This window comes from Bos indicus, chromosome 28, assembly GCF_029378745.1.
Source record: "Bos indicus isolate NIAB-ARS_2022 breed Sahiwal x Tharparkar chromosome 28, NIAB-ARS_B.indTharparkar_mat_pri_1.0, whole genome shotgun sequence".
Lineage (NCBI taxonomy): Eukaryota > Metazoa > Chordata > Mammalia > Artiodactyla > Bovidae > Bos > Bos indicus.
The window spans coordinates 44,023,859-44,047,574 of record NC_091787.1 but is presented as its reverse complement, the minus strand read 5'-3'; the positions used below and the strand labels follow the sequence as shown (position 1 = coordinate 44,047,574).

Below are 23,716 nucleotides of genomic sequence, written 5' to 3'. Positions count from 1 at the left end.
TATCCAAGCAAGAATACTGGAGTGGGTTGTCATTTCCTTCTCCATAGTGCCTAACTAAATGCTTCTTTAATTCACTGCAGTTCATAATTGACAGAATATAATCTGTTTGGGGGGCTTCCCTGGTAGCTCAGCTGGTAAAGAATCCACCTGCAATGCAGGAGACCCTGGTTCAATCCCTGGGTTGGGAGGATCCCCTGAGGAAGGGATAGGCTACCCACTCCAGTATTCTTGGGCTTCCCTGCTGGCTCAGATGGTAAAGAATCCGCCTGCAGAGCGGGAGACCTGGGTTTGATCCCTGGGTTGGGAAGATCCCCTGGAGGAGGGCATGGCAACCCGCTCCAGTACTCTTGCCTGGAGAATCCCCATGGACAGAGGAGCCTTGTGGGCTATAGTCCATGGGGTCACAAAGAGTCTGACACAACTGAGTGACTCAGCACAGCACAGCCTGTTGATAGGAATCACTTTCTCCTCTGCTCCTTCCTCATGCTTTAGAGAGAAGATGTATTTGATGGGATATGTATTCAAGAGCACCCAAGTTGTAATCTATAACAACTCAGGTGGTGGAACCAAAATCCGATTCATGGCTGTCATCTTCTTTCCTGGCTTAGAACTGTTTGTCCTTCCGTTAGTGTGCTAACGGGGAGAACGTTTTAGTCTTGTCCTCTGTCCTCGACTACAAAGTAAACCTCTGCTGTAAAAGTTAACATTTCAGTTTGTTATCCAAATATATCTTTGGCAAGTTAAATTGTGTATGTTGTTAATGAGTTATCATATTAGCATTCAAAATAATGTACATATTAATGTTGATTCCTGTAATATGATCAGGACAATTCTCTCTGCCTGTTGTTTTGAGATTAATGCAGATATCCACGATTCTTTCTGGATCTTATTGAAGGGAGAAGGAAAAGCACCTCTAAATATCATATTGGAGCATTTTGAAATTTAACAGCTGATATGTAAATTGGCTTTCCCAACATGTCTTTAAAACCATACAGTTTAAACATTTAAAATAAAACCCACTGAACACAATACTCATGTAGAATATGCTAAAAATAAAAGGTAAGTTAACTTGGATTTGGTACAACTTGAAGACATATCAGACAAAAAACTTGAGGGAAAAATGTCCTGCATCTTCCTTAACTTGGTTATGTAGGAAATGCCTATGTTGTTGCAAGTTATATGTAAATAAGTCTGTATACGCATTTTCCATTAATTGCTTTAATAAAATTAGGTTTGGGTCTTTTAAATTGTCAATGTGAAGTGTGATTCAGAATTAGAAGGAAAGTACTTATTTATTGATTTATTTTCCATAGATCATTTTATTTTGGACTGAAATAGAAAAATTAGTCTGTCCAATAATGTTTAAATGAGAACAAAATTTAGCATATGCAATAATAGCCAACCTCAGCATTGCATTTTTCTCTTCCATCCTGTAATTTTTCATTACAAGGTAATGTGTTTTTACTTCTTACTTGCTAAAGGAATCTTGTTTGTCACTAATACAAGTAATGTTTGTGTTCTCTTCACTGTCGTTATTATTGATTAGAAATCTGCACTTTGTCAAACAAATACATTTTCCTAATCATCCTTAATGAACTGCCCTTGACTTCAACAGTATTGCTGATTTAGGGATTCAGGAGTGTCCTGAAATTATTTCTACCTTAATTTAGCAAATGCAATTTGGTGCCTCTGCTTTTGAAATTGCTAAACTAATTATTGCTCTTCTTGTCTGTATTTCTTGTTTCCTCTATCAGCCAATACCACTCCTGAAACAGAAGATGAATCATTCCATCACAATGTCACAGGAACAGATTGCCAGTCTTTTAGCTAATGCTTTCTTCTGCACGTTTCCACGACGCAATGCCAAGATGAAATCAGAGTATTCCAGTTATCCAGATATTAACTTCAATCGGTATGTTTTCAGAGAGCACCTTTTTAACAGTAAAGTACAAAAGGTTGGCATTGAGTGATTTGCCACACATTTTATGTACAATTATATAATTTAATCTTTATAGTACGATGAATTAAGTGATACTTTTGGCACTTTGCAAGCAAAATGATTAAAATCCATCGTTACAAAACGTGCTTAGGGTCCAGGAGCCAGAAAGTGACAGAGATAACGTTTGATCTCAGGTCTGTCTTACTCCAAGGCCCTTGTTCTTTCTACCCTGTCAGGTTGTCCTTCCCCTCTAAGGGCCCTGGATTCTTCATGCCTGTTTGATGTGATTATTTATTCACCGGGTGTTTGTTGTACATTATATTTCTTGTATGCTGAAATAATTTAAGGCTGCACCTTTCTGTAAAGTGAAAGTGAAGTGAAGTAAAAGTCGCTCAATTGTGTCCAACTGTTTGTGACCCCATGGACTGTAGCCTGCCAGGCTGCTCTGTCCATGGGATTCTCCAGGCCAAAATACTGGAGTGGGTAGCCATTCCCTTCTCCAGGGGATCTTCCCAACCCAGGGATTGAATCCAGGTCTCCTGCATTGCAGGCAGATTCTTTACTGTCTGAGCTACCAGGGAAGACTCTGTAAAGTGTGAGTTAAAGTTGACTTTCACTTTTTACAGATGTGATTAATTTATTAATGTAATGTTTTTAAAAGAAAGACAAAATAATGTTTAAATTTTTATTAAAGTAGTATATTGTGAAGATATTGATAAAATTTCAGATTGTAGCCATTTCCCCAAATTATCACTTTCTCCATGATTTACACAAAAACATTGTAAACTCTTCTTGGCAAATGAATGTAATTGTTTTTCTTCCTACACCCTCCCCTCCCCCACCCCTCCAATCTCTGTTTTTCACGTGAGAATTATCTTCATGGGGTCTGTGAGTAGAATGGGAAGTTTCCCTCAGTGTCAGGAGCGGGCCTTCAGAAAATCGTTACAGTATATGCTCCTCTTTCCCAGACGACTGTGTGTAATCCCCTCATCTCCTGCCCCTGAGGGGTGGGGCAGAAAGGACAGGGAGCAGAGGAGATGCAGTCAGGGAGCAAAGTTACACGACTTTGCTCAAAGTTGACAGAGTTGTTTGCTGTTCTGTGTTTGTGTTCAAAGTTCGTTGGCATGGTAATGCAACTTCTTTTAGTTTACCTTTTTGATGTTGTCTCATTAAAAACTTTATTTCAAATTAATTTAGACATGTAAAAATGTTGCAGAAATAGTACTGAGAATTCCTGTATATAACTCACCTAACTTCCCTTTATTGTAATGTTATTATGTAACCATAGGAAAATTATCAAAGCCAGGAAATTAATATTGGTATAATACTGTTAACTGACCTTATTTTAATTCCAGCTGTTTTTCTGTTCCAGAATCTTCCCACTATCCCTCGTGGCATTTACAGTAGTCCCCTCTTATCTGTGGCTTGCTTTCTATAGTTTTAGTTACCTGTAGTCAACTGCAGTCTGGAAATATTAAATGGAAAATTCCAGAAATAAAAAATTCATTAAGTTTTAAATTGCACATCATTCCGAGTAGCATGCTGGAATCTTGTACCGTCCCACTCCCTCCCGTCTGGGACTTGGATCATGCCCTTGTCCAGGATATCCCACCTCTTAGTCACTTAGTAGACTGTCTTGGTTATCAGATCAACTCTTGAGGTATTGCTTTGCCTGTGTTAAAGTAACCCTTTTTCTAATTAATAATGGCTCCCAAGCACATGAGTAGTGATGATGGCAATTTGAATGTGACAAAGAAGAGTTGTAAAGTGCTTCTTTGCATGGACTTGTGAAGGTGAAAGAAATTCATGCTAGTTTTGCTGTTAGAGTCACAAGTTATGGCCACTCTGCCTGAAAGTGCTTAGTTAAGATGGAAAAGGCATTAAATATGCACAAGAGGATATTTTGAAAGCAAGAGACCACATTCACGTACCTTACTATATTGTTATAATTGTTCTACTTTTTATTAGTTATTATCATTAATGTCTAACTGTGCCTAATTTGTAAATTAAACTTTATCATTCGGTGTGTAAGTATAGGAAAAAAATACGGTATACACAGGGCTCCATACTGCCCCGTGCTTTAGGCAGCTCCTGGGGAGTCTGGGATTCCCGGCAGGTAAGTGCTGTAGTTTTCCACGTCTCCTCTACCCTGTTCTTCAGTTTTTCCTTTTCTTTCCTGATGTTGACACTTTGAAAGACAGCTTGTCAGTTATTGTGTACTGTGTTCTTCAACCTGGGTTTGACTGACGTTGTTTTCGCAAGTGGAGTGAGGTCGTTGCATTTTTGACAGAAATTCAGGAGATGATGTTGTTCCTTTTCTGTGCATCGTGCCAGTGGGCTCTTGATGTTGGTCTGTCTCACTGCTGGCGATCAGTGACCTCACTAAGGTGGTGTCTGCTGGGCTCTGGCACTCACTGCACAGTTACAGACTCTTTCTTTGGGATTAATAAGTATCTTGGGGTGGGGGTAGGATTTGTTGACTATGCAAACGTTTCATTGTGTTTCCCCCACTATCTGTAGCGTCCATTGGTGGATCTCGTCTCGAACAGTTATTACTGCAGTGTTTGCCTTTCCCCCACTATCTGTAGCGTCCATTGGTGGCTCTCGTCTCGAACAGTTATTACTGCAGTGTTTGCCTGGTGTGGCTCTTTTACTTCTCTCTTTCCTTCTGCATTCATTGAAATTCTATTGTAAAGATGAGCTATCCCTTCTTACCCAGTTTTACTATCAGAATGGATTTACATATATTTTATTCTGTGAGTTAATATTCCATTGGGTATTAGGGCTCCTTCAGGTTGGCATCTGTGTTCTTTTAAAAAGCCCCCAACCTTTTTTTTTTATTAAAGTGTTTTTTTTTACTTTCTGGCCTCATAAGGTACCAGGCTCATCTTATATTTTCTATTACCCAACTGTAAAGTCGATCATTTTCTCAAGGAACCCCGGTTCTCCTTGTATTGGAGAATGGTACTTAGAGACGCAGATCTAGTTTATAGGTGTGCTCAGTGTTACTAGAACGTCACTGTTTCTTCTTCTTCTTCTTCCTTTTTTTTCTTTTTTCTGGTCAAGGTGCACAGCTTGTGGGATCTGAGTTCCCCAACCAGGGATCAAACCAGTGAAAGCACCAAGTACTAACCACTGAACCCACCAGGGAACTCCCATAGGGTGTCATTGTTTCCAATGCCACTTACTTTATATAGACAGCATTTCTGACAGCTCCACAAGGCAGTGGAGAAATGGGGTCACAATTCTTTGCAATGACATAGAAAGTTATCCCAAATGCTTCTCTCTCTTATGATGAAAAAAATTCTAAAATTTATCTTATTAGTACTTAATATAAATTTTTATTAAAAGTAACACACTTTGGTATGTTTATTCTATTTTACTTTATTTCTTTGGCAAATGAAAGTAAAACATTTGCATACAGGAATACTTATTATACTGTAATAATTCTTAGACAATATTTGTAATGCTTTCAGACATTAAAATATCAATGAAAATCTCTGTTTTTGCATACAGTTTTTTCACAGCAGTACTAAGGAAGAGTGAGACAATAAATAATGAAAGATTTGAATAAGAGAGTTTCTTTAAAATATCAATAAGATTGTATTCATTTTATATCCTATCTTCTTTGGTTGTGTAAATGCCAGTTGTGAAGGGCACGTTTTTAGCCTGACTTCCCAAATTGCTGTTTGGCTAATCTTGAGAGGATGGTGTTTCGTCCTTTAGCTGAGCTCATGTATACAGTGAGCGCTTGCGGTGCGCTCCGGTGTGCTGAGTGCCCCTAGGGCGCGAGGAGAGGGACGGCCAGTGGCTGATCGCTGGGCCTCCCGTCCTTCACACGGCTTTCACTCCTCTTTGAAACCTTACCTGACACGTGCCTGTTTCTGATAGTTCTTGTCCTGCCAGGATAGATGTGCTTCTACTCTGGCTTCCTATAGTAGCCTGTATGTACTTATGTAGTATAGCGGGCGTCCCCACCCCACTGGGCCTCGGACCGGTTCCGGTGCATGGCCCGTTAGAAAGCGGGCTGCAGAGGAGGTGAGCGGCAGGCAGGTGAGCAAGGGCAGCTTCGTCTATTGCAGCCGATCCCCATCACGCGCGTCACTGCCTGCATTCTACCTCCTGTTAGGTCTGCGGTGGTGTTAGGTTTTCATGGGAGTGAAACCTGCTGTGAACTGCCTGTGTGAGGGGTTTAGGTTGCGTGCTCCTGATGAGAGTCATCCCGAAACCATCCCCCTGACCAGGTCCGTGGAAAAGCTGTCTTCCACAAAACTGGTCCCTGGTGCCAAGAAGACTGGGGACCCCTGCTATAAAGAATAGGAGCACAGCATTATGACACTGTACTAGAGAAGAATGTAATCGAATAAGGAAAACCTTCCTTGAGGAAATAACTTTTGAACTAAGTATGAAAGAGTGAGCAGGAGTATTTTTACCAAGGGAGAAGGGAAAGTTGATTGCGTTCTGGGCAGAGGGACACAGCATGAACAGGAGCTGTGGAGGCTGGACGGGGGCTGGACGCAGCCTGCCCAGGGGCTGAGAACGCCAGTGTGGCCGCAGCCTGCAGGGAGAGGAGAGGCCGCAGAAGTAAGCTGAGGCCAGGAGGCTGTGCTGGGGAGGCCGTCCTGAGGCAACGGGAAGCCGTTAAAGGGCTCGATATAGGGGAGAGGGGGGCCGGTGCACCTGATTCGATTTAAATTTTGCAAAGTTTGTTTTGACTACAAAGGGGAACTGAGTGGAGAGGGGCCAGACAGTGGAGGAGACTACTGCAATGCCGCAGGAAGGAGAAGACGGTAGCCGGACTAGGGTAGTGGTGGAGGTGAAGCTAGGGAGGCTTTCGGAAAAGAAGCCAGCGTGGTGGTGGTGGGTCGGGTTGGCGGGTGTCTGCGGGGAGGCCCTGGGGCGCTTCCTGGGTTTGTGCGGGCAGGCGTGTGCCTTCAGAGTTGCCTGCGTTTCCTGCTGCACCACCCACCTGACCCTGTTATCATTGCTTCCTTAATCCTTTCAGTGGGACAGAGAGCTTATCTGCTCTGTTCTTTGTTGTTTTCACAAAATCTTATGCACTGTAGTCCTTCAGTGAACCCCTGTTGAATAACTGACGGTAGACTTTATAGGTGAGACACTGAGAGATCGAGTGACTGGTTAGGGGCAGTGTGCTGTGACTGTAGCTTCGTCGGCCTGATCTCAGCCTGTGGCCTTTTACTTTTCAAACTGCATTGTATTCTTAGCAATTATGAGATGTTTTATCTTTAAGCCACGTATAATTGAACGTTTTTTACCTTTGATTTCTTTAGTATTTGGGATAGGATTAGGAGAAAACAAAGAACCTTGGTATCTGCAATTGTGGTTGTATAAAGAACCTGTTTATTAAATATAGCTTTTGTGCCTGTTTGAAAAATTATTAAAGAATTTTTCTTTACAAGTAGACTCACTGTTAGTTATGAGCTATTTATCTCTCACAGATTTTCTTTTTTAATATAGAAAAGGAAATGGTCAAATTTTGTATGTAAGTAAAGAAGTGGAAATTTAATTTTGTCAGAATATAATTATCTATTTCCATGAAGAGTATTATAGTAATAAGGATTCTCCAAGGAGTAAGTAGCCTGTTTATTTGGAATAAATGTTTGGTCAGCTCTAGGATCTGTCAGAGATGCTATGCATTATGAAATTTCTATCTGGAATTCCAAAGACAATCCCAGTGATTTTGGAGTTGTTATTCTGAGTTTTGGTAAGAAGTAGCTCTAATAATGGTTTAGAATTAGCGTTTCAGTGACCACTTAGAGTTTGTTTCTGTAGAATGAATAGTCAGCTAGTAATATATGTTGATGAGTCCTAAGATAAACCTTTGATGTCTTAGTTATAAACTTTCAGTTATAAATCTTCTCAGAAGATTCTTTGATTTAAACAGATTTAAATTTTTTGATAAGAATTGTGAATCAGTTCAGAAAGCCTCTTTTCTCGATAAGTTATTTTTAAACTGTATTATGGGTATTTTTAAAGATAACCCAACTTCAGTACTTAACAGTATCTGGTTTTTCTCTTTTTTTCCCCTGTTTAACCAACTTTGTTTTTCCCTAGAATATTTTAAAGCAAATTCCAGACATTAAATTTTACTCATTAAGAATTCAGTATTTAAACTTGTCACAGATAACTTCAGTACTATATCTTGGTTAAATGTTTGTAGCCCTTTTCTCAGAAAAGCTTAAGGTTCTCTGTTGGTAACTATAAATATACATTCCACATTAGGTAAAACAAGAAAAAGCATAAGAAAGGGAACAGATGTTATGTGTGGTTAGAATCAGTAATTGTAGGTTTTTAAAAGAAATAAAAAACTGTATATAAACTGCGATGTCAATTACGTTAAAATATCTATCTCTTAACATACTTTGTGTTTATACCTATACATAATAAATGTATGTGCATAGAAAATGGACTGACAAGAAAATGAGTCAAAATATGATTACCATTGGGTGGTGAGATAAACACGTTTGTACACATCTGTATGTTTTCAGGTTGCTTTTATAATGATCATATATTAATTTTTTAATCAGAAGAAAAATCAGTTAAATACGAGGAACAAGTCAATTCTCAGAAATGGTTAATAAAAGAGTAGACAGTTTTTGTAATTTGATTTCGAGAGTAGAATCCCACAGAGATTTTGAGCCTTTCCAAAATAGCTAGTGTGGGTAACTTCTTCCTTCCTGATTGTAGCCCTGTAAACACAGGATCGTTGCCTCCCCTCACTCTCGGTTGACCATTCAGCATGTAGAGGAGACGCAAGAATGCAGGGCCCTCTGATGGCTGCAACGCTGACAGCCTTCCGTCCTCAGCAGTAACATGGACTGTAGGTTTGGGATGACTGACAGGTAGAAGTCAGGAGGTCTTGGGAAGCCTTGACTTCTGTGACTTCTCATTTCCTGCTGCCATAACCAGAATTTATATTAATTTTAATATATGCTTTATTTTTAAAGCATCTTTGTTTGTCATCAGACTTTTGACAGGAGAATGCTGGTCTTGGCACCATCCTGTTGTCTCTTTTCATTGTGCATGGTGATTTATCCTGAAGACTGAGCTTGTTGGCTCTGAGTGTCAGCATGTTAGGCTTGATGGGAAAAGAGGCTGAGCCATTTTTCTTAATGAAGAGAATATGGATTAGAACAGTGTGTTTTATGTAAATAAGTGTTGATTTTTTTTTAAGCTGGGCATTATGTAATGACTTATTCTATCCTCTGCTTAGCATTATCTGAAGTTTTTGCATAAAAATGTCAAATAACTAGTATTTATTAAGTGCCTGCCATGTACCAGTGACTGTACTATTATTTTTTAATCTTCATGTCAGTCGCTATAAATTCAATATTGTTTTCTTATTTTTCAGATGAGGAGTTGGAGGCTTAGAGAGGGTAGTTCACGTCACCAAGTTAACTGGTATAATTGGAGTTCAAAACTCAGGGCATAGTTGGCCGTTTTTACCTCACAGCTAGTCAGAAATTCACCTCATAGCTAGTCAGAACTATCCTCAGACATAATCCTTGATCTGTAAGAATTCTTTCCAATCTAGAATGACCACGAAGGAAATAAGCTTACAGCATCCCAGTCGCATTTTTATCAAATAAGAGTTTAAGTAGCAGAAGTGGGACTTGAACACTGTCTTCTGTTCAGACTTAGTGCTGTTTCATTATGTCTCACCTCCTCCCAAGAGCAGATGCTCTGAGTGTGCTCCAGAAATGAAAACAACCAATAGTTCCCCCTTTTTCTTGTGGCTTATGGATAATCAAGCACCTAATTTGATGAGCCATTTGGTGAGCAGATTATGGAGCATTTTGTTGTTGGCATGATTTCTTTTTTGCCATAGTTGCTATTTATGATTATAGTTTCTGCCAGTTGGGAGCTGTGTATGTGTGTATTTTGTCTTAAAAGGCTGGCTAGTTAATTGAATAAGAAAAATGGTAAGAGTATGTGATAGAAGGCTGACGTCAATAAATTGAATAAGTCTTCCCTTTTTTATTTATTGTTGTGTTTTTCCAGCCCTGTTTAGTTATGTTAAACACCCCTGACCTTTTCCCCTGCTTGCCTTTCAGGGCCTAAACATTCTTATAAAGGCTTCCAATGTGATTAGCATTGATGCTTCTGAAATTGCTTAGAAACTGATGGTCAGAGATTAATTGTAGGTTGCAGCAGTGGTCAGCCCAGGAGGCTTTTACATCTGTCTCTTCCCTGGATTGAAAATGCTGCCGGGGCCATATGGCACACTGCTTCACAGCAAAGCCAAGAATGACTTTCTGGCTGGGTTCCGGATTATCATTTGCTTCCACTTTAAAGTGGAGGTTGTAGTGCTTTGGGTTTGATTTATTGTATACTAATAGGATTAATCCTTAACTTGAAATCACATGGGAGTGTGTGTGTGTGTATCTAGAATCCAATTCCAGTAATGTTATCAGTATTCCATTCAGGGAAAGATTTCATTAAACTATGTTTTTCTTTATATGTATGGAAAGAAAAACAGTTAATACGTAGCTGACCCTTGATTGACTTACTGAAAATAAGAAGTTTTGTTAGAACGAAAGGTCTAAGTGGCCTTCTCCATTTGTTTCCTTTGATAGTCTGTAGTTATTACTCGGTTAAATGCTGAAATGTCTTCCCTGCATGAGGAGGGGTGGTATGGCCTAGTTTGCGTGCATTCTCACATGTACGCCTGTTGGCTCAGAGTGTGACTTTAAATATGTATATATCCAGGGACTTCTCTGGCAGTCCAGCGGTTAAAACTCTGCTTCTGCTGCAGGGGATGCGGGTTCAAGCCATGGTCTGAAACTAAGATCCTACATGCCGTGTGGCAGAGCCAAAAAACCAAAAACGCCTTGGGCTTGAAAATCTAAAGTAAAAAAAAAAATGGTATCGAGGAATTAAAAACATCTGGGTGGTGCTTGATGATTACGAGAGGATCTCCGTCTCTGAATCTCTGTTGCTTTCTGTGTTTGTCGCTCTGAGTGTGTTTTTCTGTGAGTTTCTGTCTCTCACGCCCTCCCTCCGTCTCCAGCCCAGTCTCTGCTCTTTCTATTCGCTCCGTCTTGCCAGCCCCATCTTTCTGTCTCTTCCTTCCTCAGGCTCTTTGCTTGGTACTTTTGTCTCTTCCTCCCCCTGCAAGCGCTGTCCTTCAGATAGTACGTTGCTTTGGTAGCTTTCAGTTCTGTAGAGTGCCTGTGTTTTTACGTTATTTTTACTTGCTGCCTCATTTATTTAGGTGGCTATGCACAAATCTACAAATCACAATCCGAGAATTGATGCAAGAGCTTTAAACCCGCCTCATCTTTGCCGTTCTGCCTCCTCGTTCTGTCCCAGACCTCAATCTCCACACACTCCCCCATCAGAAAGCTGGGAAAGCATATTTGGTTACACAGTGATTTGAAATTAGAGCAGTGAAGGAAAAGAATGTGTTGAGATTCTGTTTGATTTGTGCCTGTAAGATTTGGACCTGAGAAATAAGCAGTAGTGCTCATTTGTAGTGGGTGATAATAACAGCCATACAATCCTTCCAGGAACGTCCATATTGCTCGGGTAATAAATCTGTAGTCCCAAGAGTCTCTTAAAGTTAATAATTTGTCATCATGGTTATGAAATATGTCAACTTTTATGTAATTTTATAAACAACTGACCACATACTGAAGCTCGGGATGCCTTTTATGTTTGGGGGAATTATTTCTTAAGGGCAGTAGTCATTTTCACTCACTATGCAACAGTTCTGTGGAAGAGGAGCTTTTTCCTCTTAATTGAATTGAATACTACATCAATTCATCTCTTAAAAAAAAAAGGTGAAAGCTGCCTTTATAGTGATATTTATCCTGCTTCCCTCTACTAAGTGATAAACCTTGCAAAGGGATTTTGCAATGGATCCCAAGGTATTCATTTATTTAGTAAATCATATTTATTTGATACAGGATGTTTAATTAAACTGCCAAGTGGCTCCTTCATTTTGACTATCATTTTGATTTAAACAAACTCTATTCTGGCTGACATATTGCAGAAGAAACCAAACTGAAACCTGTGTTCTCATGGATTCTTCCAGCAGGCAGCTAGATTTAAGAGTATTTTTAATAAATATTTTGGAAAATACCTTCTTTTAGAAGAATAAAAATTATCACATAGACACTCAAACTATTATTTAACGTTACTTAGATTTCAGATTTGGTTAAAATGCTCTCTGATATTTAGCATTCTTTTCAGGAAATAAGGGTTTATATAAATTGTTTTCTCAGAAATTGACCCTGAATAAAGAATTTCAGATCATTGAAAACAGGATTATTTGACATCTGCATTTCCTTCCCTTTTCCTAATTCATTTCATTTGCTCAATAGGATTTTCTCATAGAATTAACTTTTCCCTCTCTGCATAGTTACATAAGCTTGTTTTTCTAACCATGGAAAATTTTACCCATTTCGGCACTTATTAAAGTGAACTTTTACTTGAAGGGTTTCTGGTTTTAAAGCAAGAGTATGTGACTAGAGGCAGATGACTAATACTTCATCATTTATAGCCAGAGAATTTCTTTATGATTTTTAAATACCTTTGTGAAGCTAGCTATTGTGCCTGAAAGCATGCATCTGTGTTGGAAATCTTTTGGTGAACTACTTACTCAGGTCATATACTTCCAAAGCCTTGCTTTTCTTTCCTCAGGATAAATTGCATTATGTGTTACCAATAACAGTGCCACATCATTTCAAAGAAAACTAAATTAAGTTGTGCAAGTCCAGGTTGCTGGAAGCCGGATGACATGGGGTGGCCAGTGTTTCGGTTACCATACAAAGGGCATATCTGTTTAATCACCACGGATCGATCAGTCTGCCAGTATCCTGTCATACCTGCTTGCTGTTGTCATAGCTGCCCCCCACCGCCAAGCAGTCTTTTGGATTTTTTTTCCTGATACCATTTTGTTCAATCATGTAATGACCTAGTAATATTATGGCCAATAATATTTGCCGTGGGGGAAATGAGCATTAACTCCTTGGCCTGATTGTCTTTAGGGGACAGATGGTGCTTTCTCCCCGCAGGAAGACAGACTGGAGGAACGTGGTTGTTACAGAGTGCCATCTGATTTGAACGACTTTGAGGAAGCCTGCTTCTCATCGCTTTCAGGCCTCTCCAGATGCTGTTTGAGTCCAGACAATTTCCCAGTTTTCTGTCGTTCCAGAATCGTCTTCTGGAATAATTACTTCGTTTTGGTAGAAATATAGATTTAGTTTTTTGTGAATCATTAAGGCATTTAAAATCATCTTTACCCTCTTTTATTTCTGGTCTCTTTCAGGTTGTTTGAAGGACGTTCATCAAGGAAACCAGAGAAGCTTAAAACGCTCTTCTGCTACTTTAGAAGAGTCACAGAGAAAAGTACATCCCTTTCATTCTTGTAATTTTTATCACTGATGGGGACAGTTCAGGCAGGTCAAAAACATCGTGTTCAAAGTACACTTTACTGCCCAAACCACATTAAAACTAGTAATGCAATATTATAACCTAAATTTTATGCATATGTTGTGTGTATACGTAAATGTGTACTGTAAACGTGTGGGTTTTACATACTCGGAAATTAGACCAGCATAACATAAGGTAATGGATGTTCATGAATTAGTACTTTCAAAAGAAAGTATATTGACTGGGAGATACATTTGGGTATTCTTTATTTAAAGAAGCACGGACTGGTATAATTGGTTTATTTAGATACATTTGGGTATTCTTTATTTAAAGAAGCACTGACTGGTATAATTGGTTTGTCTGCAGAGGCTCCCGGTTCATTGCCTCCTGCAGCCCTCTCGGTTGTGCCTTCTTTGTGCCCTTATGAGGTTCTTGTAAAACAGTGTTTGTACTTCGAGTTCACGTCTTGTCTTCCTCTGTAGGACCTTGAGCATCTTGTTTTCCCGGAGGCTAATCATAGCACTTGAGATCGCAGTGGTGAATGTCTAGGCAACACTGGTAGTGACCAGCTCATAGCGGATTGGTGTTGCCACTCTTACCCTAGGAGCTGGGGTGACCACAGACAAGTCTTTTTTAACATCTCTAAACGGCTGTTTCCTCATCTGTAAAATAAAAGAATAATGATAATTTACTTCATAGGGTAGTTAAGTATTAATGAGAAGTTACATGCTTAATAAATGTCAGCTCTTATCGTGGGTACCCTTTCCTGCAAATAATTAGAAGTTTGCTATTGTTAAGTAGAGCAGGTTAACTCTGTTCCAGTGAAATGAGTTCTTTTTAGTTCTGGTCTTCCCAGTTGTGTGATTGTCTTAAAGTATTATGAATTATTAATGTCACTGAATAATGTAATAATAATAATATTACTGAATTATTTTAAGGTCATTTTTCTCATACCCTTCCCTTAGTAAGTTATCTCACATCATAGTGTACCTAGGATTTTTTTCCTTTTGAATGTATTGCTGTTGGGCATGGTTCAGAGTTGAGGAAAAGAAATCAGTGATGAGGATTTTGATATTTTGGGGACAAATTCACAGGCTCCTCTTGATAGCGGGCTGTTTATTTCTTAGCTTATCACTTTTACTTTTGTGCCCTGTACTGAATGAAATAGTCAGGAAAGAAAGTGAAGCTTCACTAGGGCTTATGAGACATAAAACTGAGTTAAAATTTATACTAACTTGTTAGAAAAGTAAGTATATTTTTTGCTATTGTAAATCTAAACAGAATGAATACCATTACTATATCTTAATAATTTGAAGTTTATTTTTCTGTCCCTGAAGTCAAATCATGCATGTCTGCTCTAAAAACCAACTTGCCTTTCCAAATTTTAGGATTTTAAGTATTTGAGGGAAAAAGCTAAAATTTTGTTTTTTCAGCTAGAAATTTATAAATCATTATAAATATTGGGAATTAGGCTGAAAAAATAAATGATAATTAGACATTTTATTTTCTGACTTTTTCACTGTACATGGTAATTTGGTTCTTTGTAAAAATATGGTATGATATGCTACAGGTTTTTAGGATGTGAAGCTACAGACTTAAGAAGGAAATACTAGGTAGAAAAGTTCTGGAGTTCTACTGAATAGAACCTATAGAAACCTATTTAAAGTGCCATATTTCATCAACTCTAGGACATGATCTATGACAAGAAGTTTCAGTATATTGTATACCACTAAGAATGAAAAACACTCAGGCTGAGGAAGTTGCAGGAGATCTCTCCCAAAGCTGGGACACCAGAGATCTGTACCTTTAGCCTAAGGATAAGTGAGAGATTCACTTTGCCATGCAGAAAGCTGACAGCCAAGAAACTGCAGGTGTCAGCCTAGGTGGAGAGGGCACCCGAAAACTCTTCCCCGAGAATACGAACCTTGAGCTTCAAGTCTGGGACCTGAGGTCTTATTACCAGGGTGATCTGTAGAAGCCTACAACAGAAGGTTTAATTCAGACCAGTCTCAAGTTGGTGGTGTTCCCAGAAGATGGCAGAAGCAGATGTTCATCTTCTTTGGAAAAATTCAGCTTTGATACAGACCAGTAGCAGTGGCTAGATACCTTTGACTATGTGAGGTATATTCGTAGTTTCAGAAACTTAATATATGAAAATATGCTTTTTAGAATTGATAAAATGCAGTTCCATCAAGACCAATGTTTTAGGGTTGTCAGTCTATATAATTATAGTGAGGCTCTTGAGACTGAATGATTTTAAACAGCTTTCTGAATTATTTTCAATATAATTTTAGATAAAACTAGCTTATAAATGGAGTATTTATACAAAGTGATGACTCGTATGTAGTATATACTGTGAGTTTATTAAGAGAAATATTTGATTAACCAAAATAATGTATTCTGGTATAAAAGATGCCTTTTTATGAAGGAAAGGTAATAGGCATGTTCTCAAGGGTTTTTGGGGGGGGTTATTAATATATATCTAAAGAGTCATATTCTTGTGCCTTTTCTCTTGCTTTGTCAGAAATGTTCATTTTTTAAAATTCTCTTGGTCTCTCCTAGTATACATGAGGGCCATTTAATGTTCTTATTTTTCTGCTAAATTACTGAATGATGATACAGACTTTAGTCTCCTATTACTAGAGTCCCTGCTCTAGTGTTTGAATTATGTGACTTGTAGATTTTAACCATGCTAGCCATTTGTCTTAGAGGAACTTAGACATCTAGAGAATATTTTGTAGCTCGTGTTAACAAAGTTCCGTTTTCTACTATAACTGCCCCATGTGGTTTTTGAGGTGTTGCTGGTTGTGGCTGAGAGCACAGAAATGTGGAGTCGCCCAGAGGAGTGAGAGGACGGCCGGCCTTTGCCTGGGGCCCCACCGGCATTGTCACTGACAGTTCCTGACATCTCTCTCTCTGCTTAAGAGCATTCTTTTTTTAAACAGAAATGGCCTGGCCTTCTTAGTTTGTTCTTTGATTTGAATCAAACAAATTACTTCTGGCCAGCTGATTTATTTGTTGCTTTTGCCACTAGTTAAAAAAAAAAAGTAAACCTACCAAAGAAGGATCTTATCCTCTAAAATTTACTGCATTTGATCCTCTCATGTCTATTGCTCCTTGAAAACCATGTCATCACTCTTCTGTAACCTCTTAGAATACAGTAATTCTTCCTTCTGGCTAAGACGCCTTATAAATAGAGCAACTGCATACCGTCTAAGCCCTGAATTTAGCTGTGTCACCTCAAAGTACGTGCCAACAATTTTCTTTTTTAATCTTAGACATATTTATTATAAAACGCATAAATGTATTGACATTCACCAGTCCATAGGTTTAGGGTTAAGACTTTTTTTTAAAGGACACTACAGATTAAAATTCAGTTTGTCTTTGTTTATAAACTGTATCCAGTATGGTGTGCCCCCCACCGGTTTTTTTAAAGTATGTGCAGTTTGGAAAACTTAACCGAAAAGCTCCAGCACTCACATCCTACCCTTGTGCTGTTATGTGTGTAGTTTGTGCCTTAGGGAGGGCTTACTATTTTGTAGAAAGAATTCCTACTGTAAGGATATTATTTTAAATCAACCTTCTCTTGTATTCCAACACTAGGCTTAGTATTTCCTGACTAGTTTTATAGCCTTTGTTAGACCCATTCTTTTACTAAATACACAGTCTTTTCAAACTCAAAACTTATTTTGGATGTGTTTCTCTTTATTGCTTTTGTAGAACCCACTGGGTTGGTGACATTTACAAGACAGAGTCTTGAAGATTTTCCAGAGTGGGAAAGGTAATAATAATGTAAATCTCTGTAATCTTAGCATTAGGACTCTTTCACCATGAGAGGATTCAGTTTTATAGCCCCTGAAAAGATAGTCTTCCAGCCTCTTGATTGCCCTAGGACCAGGGAGTTTCTTCTTAAAATTGACAGCTCTCATCGTTAGAAAGGTCATGCCTTTTGAATCAGTCTGCAGCCCTTTCATTTCTACTCTTTTGCCTTAGTTTTGTCTTCTGAAACAAAGTCCTATTTAGAATTAGGAGTTTTCTGTGAAAGACATAATATTAAACACCAGTATTTAATATTCCTCCTTACCCTCGGTTTTATAGCTAGTGTTGGTATTTTATGGCTTTTCTTTCTGGAGGACAAGATTAGTGCATTTTTAAAATTAAAATAAAGTGTAAATTGTACTTATTTAGAATTTGTCTGAGTGACAAAGAATCTTGGAGTTTGGCTGTCCACCCGTGTGTTTGTGTTTGTCGCTCAGTTGTGTCCGACTCTTTACTACCCTATGGACTGTAGCCCACCAGGCTCTCCTCTGTCCATGGGATTCTCCAGGTAGGAATAGTGAAGAGGGTAGCTATTCCCTTCTCCAGGGGATCTTCCTGACCCAGGGAAAGAACCCGAGTCTCCTGCATTGCAGGCAGATCCTTTACCATCCAAAGAATTTACCATCAGAGAATTGGCAATTTTGTAGAAGTTTCTAATTGCCTAGGGTTTTTTTCCTTATATGTGCTAAGGATAATAGTAACCAACGTGAGTTGATTCAGATTTGTAAGTTCCTTAGTGCCCCGAAATAGTTGTAACCTGGAACAAATCCCCAGAGCACTTAAAGCAGAATGGGCCTACTTTCTCAGTGCATGTGAGGACATGATCTGACATACTAAAGGCATAGTTCGGATGTGCATTCATGTTAACCAGTGCCTCTTCATTTTCACTTTCTAATGATTTTTATCATAGTTTGTAATTGTTTTGTTTGGAATTAATGATGAAAGGCAATTAGTTATTGTTCAAGGAATTAAGTTGAAAAGGTATACATGCTTAGATGACTTGCCTGTGTTTTCATCCATCAAAGATGTTTATTTGTGAGGTGAAAGAAAAACAGACTTAATTTAGGAGGCTGACTGCATGGCTGAGATGATATTATTATAGCAGAGGGAAATGGAAAAGATTAAGCAACCAAAAGAAAGACAAAAACAAGAACAAAATTGAGTCAGAAAGGAAGAGCCATGTACAGCATTTTGGAATCATAGCATATTAGAGATAAAAGGGACCCAGGAAGTCATCTGATCCCGCTGCCTACTGAAAACAGTCCACTCTGTAATACCTATAGCAGACAGAGACTAGGCAGCCTGGGGATGGGAAATCCACTGCTGGACTGCACCCGTCCCACTGTGGGCTGCTTGTGTTATTATCCGATACTTTAAGTCATTGAAAAAGTCTGTCTTCCAGAAATCCCCTACCATGCCAAATCCCATTCCTGGTTCTTCTTTCTGGAGCTACAGTAAATCTGATTTTCTTTCACATTTGACCCTCCTTCATGTATCTTAATGTTTTCTTGATCCACCCCCCACCTCTAACAATGCACATACGTACATATTAAACTACTCATTTCACATGTAATATGGATTGTAAACCCTTTAAACTCTGCTCTTAACATACCCTAAGCAATTGGCCCTTAAAATATGGTGCCTAGAACTAAAAGTAACAATCTGCTGTGTTATCTGCCCAGAGTAGAGTACAGAAGGTTGCTTTTCTTAGCTCTTTTATTAGTCTCTAATAGGAATACATGTTTTATTCATGTCGCTTTGGTGTAGGTTTTATAGATCTTTCAGAGGAGTTGTTTTTAATTTAGCTCAGAATCTCTCCTCTGCCTCTTGGTTTGTTTGGCACTAATGTCAAAGGGCACCTGTTTGTACACGATCTGGGAGTGAAGGGATTGGTGAGGTTGCTGTGTCCATAAGATAATTCTGCCCCTTAAGGAAGATCCAGACAGTCCCCTTAACCTAGATAGGCAGAATTTAACTTGATACTTTTCAAACTTTTTTTTTTTTTTTCATTTCATTGATCTCTTGTTTTAGTTGCTTCATAAGTGAGTTGGAGAATGTAATTAAAATCCATCTCCGAGATTCCACAGAACCAGAAACATGCATTCACTTGAAGAGAGAGGATGAGGAAGAGATAAGGACTGTTTGGTTTTCCCAAGAGTACAGGGCTAAATGGGTGCCAGGAAGCTAGAGGCTTTTCTGAGTTCCAAACTTCTGGCATTATAGTTAACCCTGTGATTATCAATAAATATCTTAGTGCTGCTGCTAAGTCGCTTCAGTCGTGTCTGACTCTGTGCAACCCCATAGACGACAGCCCACCAGGCTCCCTCATCCCTGGGATTCTCCAGGCAAGAACACTGGAGTAGGTTGCCATTTCCTTCTCCAATGCATGAAAGTGAAAAGTGAAAGTGAAGTCGCTCAGTCGTGTCCGACTCTTCGCAACCCCATGGCCTGCAGCCCACCAGGCTCCTCCGTCCATGGGATTCTCCAGGCAAGAGTACTGGAGTGGGGTGCCATTGCCTTCTCCGAAATATCTTAGTAGGCTTAATTAATCACAGAGAACCAGAATAATATTCCTGGGGCAGTGGTGTGAAGAATTTGCTGGGGACAGAAGGGGAAACCTATTAGGAAGTTGAAGGATGCTTATTAAAAAAAACTAGTTTCTAGCAATTTCGTAATTTTATTGAGAATCACAGAGAATAGTTGACAACAGATGAGATTTCTGGATCATGCTTCTTTACCTTTTCCATAGTATCCTCAGAGATGATCTCCCTTGGAATAAAATAGCTAGGAAAGGAGGATTTCTCCCCCCTTCCAAAAGGAAACTAAAAAGAATCAAACTTATGGTACTAACTTTCTCCAAGAGATTTGGGAAGTAATTTTTCTAAACATATAGTTGACCTTAGGCTTTCTGGATTCAGATCTTTGTTGCTTCATTTACTAGTATTAGGTTACTTAAATGCTTATTGTACTTTTGTTGCCTCATCTGTAGAAGGGAGATAGTAATAGGGATGTTGTGAAGATTAAATGAGTACAGATGAAGCTTTTAGAACTACAACGAATAACCCAGATTGGAGCCTTACTAGAAAGATATTTGGACTCACTGATACCAGGATGAAAGCAAATCCCAATAAATAAATAGAGCTTCCCAGCTGAATTGTTTTATTTTTTTTTTAATGTAATTGTTCTAAAAATATGCAAGTCCCCTCCAAAAAGTTTATGCCATGCTATGAAAGGGGTTTATATCTGTTACATTCTGTTGAATTCTATTATGGTTTATTTATTTTTATTCAGTAAATAATCAGGAGAAAAAAAATCTAAGAAAAATGTCATCATCAACTGCTATTAGTAAAAAGGAATTTTTAATATTAGTTTTATGTGACACAGGAACCTTTATGAGGAAATGAAGACCCAAAGAAACAGATCTATGTCTTTTTATGCTAGGTTTGGTGAAGAGTAGACAGTCATGCAGGAATATGGTGTGTAAACAGATCTATGTCTTTTTATGCTAGGTTTGGTGAAGAGTAGACAGCCATGCAGGAATACGGTGTGTGAACAGATCTATGTGTTTTTATGCTAGGTTTGGTGAAGAGTAGACAGTCATGCAGGAATACGGTGTGTGAAAAAGCATGGGGTGACTATAGCACACTGCAGGGAACAGCGCGGTCTGCTTGTTAGAATTCTTCTTGGCATTTCTTTGTCTTCAGAGATAAGAATGCTCCTCTCTTCCAGGCACAGGTAGTGTCCCTCACGTGAGAGTTTTATGGCTTGTTTCGCACAAGAAGGATGCGAGGGGTAGGAAGTCAGAGTGACCTTTCTGCTTCTGCCATTTTCTCAAACTTCTTCAGCTTAAAATATTCAATATGCCAGGGTGCCAAATTTGGGGGTAGTTTATCTGAACCCTATATTCACCTTAGTGACCATGGTTTATGAAAAGGAAAGAAAATAATTGTGACTTACAGGTACTATGCTTACCTTATCAGTTTCAAAAAATACCATAGATCAGGATTTCTGTAGGAGTTCTGTAGCATGTCATTAAGACACCTCCCCCCCCCCCCCCCCACACACACACACAATTTCCAAACTAGTGAAAATAGAGCCCCTCTGAGCGTCGTATATAATTTTTGGGGTCACTTTTTTCTGTATTTTTCCTTAGGTTGCCAACTCTAGCATAATAATAACATTTCTTAGATCCTGAGTTTTAAAAACATTTTGAGAAATTTTTCAACTTTTAAAAAAGGAGAAACTTAAACTGGTACAGCCACTGTGGAAAATAGTATGGTGGTTTCTCAAAAAACTAAAAATAGAACTACTGTATCACCCAGTAATTCCACTCCTGGGTATATATCCAAAAGAAGCCAAAAGCTTATTTGAAAAGACACATGCACCCTCATGTTCATAGCATGTTCACAGTTGCCAGGATACAGAAACAACCCAGTGTCCATCAGGAAATGATGGGTAAAGAAGCTGTGATACACACATGCACGCACACACAATGGAATACTACTCAGTCATAACAAAGAACAAAATCTGGCCCTTGGAAGCAGCATGGATGGATTTGGAGGGCATTATGTTGAGAAGTGAAATAAGTCAGACAAAGACAAATACTGTATCATATCAGTTATATGTGGAATCTAAAAAATACAATAAACTCCTGGATATAACAAAGAAGAAGCTGACTCACAGATACAGAGAATAAACTCGTGGTGACCAGTGATGGCAGGGGTAGGGTGGGGAGTTGAACATACAAACTGTTGGATGTTAGATAGGCCCAAGGATGTTACAACGTGGGAAATATAGTCAATATTTTTTAATAACTGTAAATAGAAAGTAACCTTTAAAAATTGTATAAAAATATTTTTTAAAAAATAAAAGGGGAGAAACTGGTATTTTGTAGGGGCAAACCAGTTTCCAAAACAGTATATGATCCCATTTTAATTTAGATATGTATATTTATATACTGAATAAGAAAAATTGGGGGAGACTATCCCAGGAATGTGAAGAGAAAGCATCTATTTCTGACTTTTGAGATTTGGAATAGTTTCAGTTTTCTTTTCTAGTTAACCTGTATTGTCAGACTTTCCTGTAGTGAAATACTTACCATTAAAAAAATAAATGAGGGGGAGAGGGTAGAGAGATTTGGGAGAATGGCATTGAAACATGTATAATATCATGTATGAAACGAGTCGCCAGTCCAGGTTCGATGCACGGTACTGGATGCTTGGGGCACTGGATGCTTGGGGCGGGTGCACTGGGATGACCCAGAGGGAGGGTAGGGGAGGGAGGAGGGAGGAGGGTTCAGGATGGGGAACGCGGGTATACCTGTGGCGGATTCAGTTCGCTATTTGGCAAAACTAATACCATATTGTAAAGTTTAAAAATAAAATTTAAAAAAAAAGATTAAAAAAATAAATAAATAAATGAGGAAATATCTTTTTCAATCATAGATGTGAAAAACTCCTGACTCGACTGCATGTCACTTACGAAGGTACCATAGAAGGAAACGGCCAGGGCATGCTACAGGTAGGCGAATCGCCGTGGTGGGGGCGGGAGGAGACTCTTGTCAGGCTTCTGCCCGCGAAGGGAATTTGAAAAGCTGTTTATTTTCTTCTAAGTTGATTTAATGCAAACAAGCATAATAGCAGAATGGAGAAAACCACCGACCAGATCACCTTGACAGCCGTGGTAATGCTGTTATCCGCGGATGTTCCTTCTCTGTATCTTACATGTGCCTCTTTAAAAAGCCTTTGACAGAAAATCCCAAGATCTGGACAACATCAGGCCTCTTGGTTCAGACACAGATTGTAAATTGACAGTGGAGGAAGTTCCCAGGGTATAGTCTTGACAAGCTGTCACCAGACAGTTTTGTTCTTTTTTCTTTAAAGGCTCTTGCTCTGCCCTAAATAATGACCAGCTTGAGATGTTTTTCTGCCACCAGCCTTGTTTGGGTCTAGGAGGCAGACATCTAAAGCTGATGGATAAGAAAGTCCTCTCCCATATGTGATAGTTTCAGGTATGTGAGCCAAACACGCTTGCTGTCTCACTTGCTGACTCTTGAGGTCCTGTTTCAGAGCAGGTAATTTTGTCCATCTCTCAGTTTTTATTATTCTATGTCACTGCCATTACTTAAAAATATATTTTTGGAAAAAGGAGTTAACAAATAAAACGTTTTGTGTATCTAGCTTTAAATTGTTGTAACACCTAACCCAAACATGTGCTTTCCTTTTGCTTTATAGTGATCTTTAAAAAAAAAAAAATCACTAATCAGAGATGAAATGTTTGTGTTTTATCTTATTTATGAGAGCATTGTAATCCTGATTTTCTTTGAAAGAAACTTGTACACCATTTCATTTATACTGAGAAGAGCTGATTTTTCTTCAGAGCCTTACGTTTATATAGGGTTAGAAGTTAAATAACGCAGTTATTAAATAATGGACAGTTTGTTTGAATGTGGACTATTTTTTAAAATATTTATTATAAAATGACCTGACTGATTTCCATTTGGCTAGTTATTTCATGCATATGCTTTAGGTAGGTGCCTACATTCTTTTTAGAATGACCTTT

At 38.7% G+C, this 23,716-nt stretch overlaps 1 protein-coding gene across 3 annotated transcripts in view; it reads left to right on the top strand.

Annotated features, from left to right (window-relative positions):
* Positions 1-23,716, top strand: part of PARG (poly(ADP-ribose) glycohydrolase) — a 114,996-nt gene that overhangs the window by 48,905 nt on the left and 42,375 nt on the right. For all 3 annotated transcript variants that reach the window (XM_019953766.2, XM_019953764.2, XM_019953765.2), the window contains exons 9-12: positions 1,755-1,912; positions 13,233-13,312; positions 17,057-17,117; positions 22,600-22,675. In XM_019953766.2, coding sequence (XP_019809325.2) covers positions 1,755-1,912; positions 13,233-13,312; positions 17,057-17,117; positions 22,600-22,675 — 375 coding nt within the window. The remainder of the gene's footprint in view (positions 1-1,754; positions 1,913-13,232; positions 13,313-17,056; positions 17,118-22,599; positions 22,676-23,716) is intronic.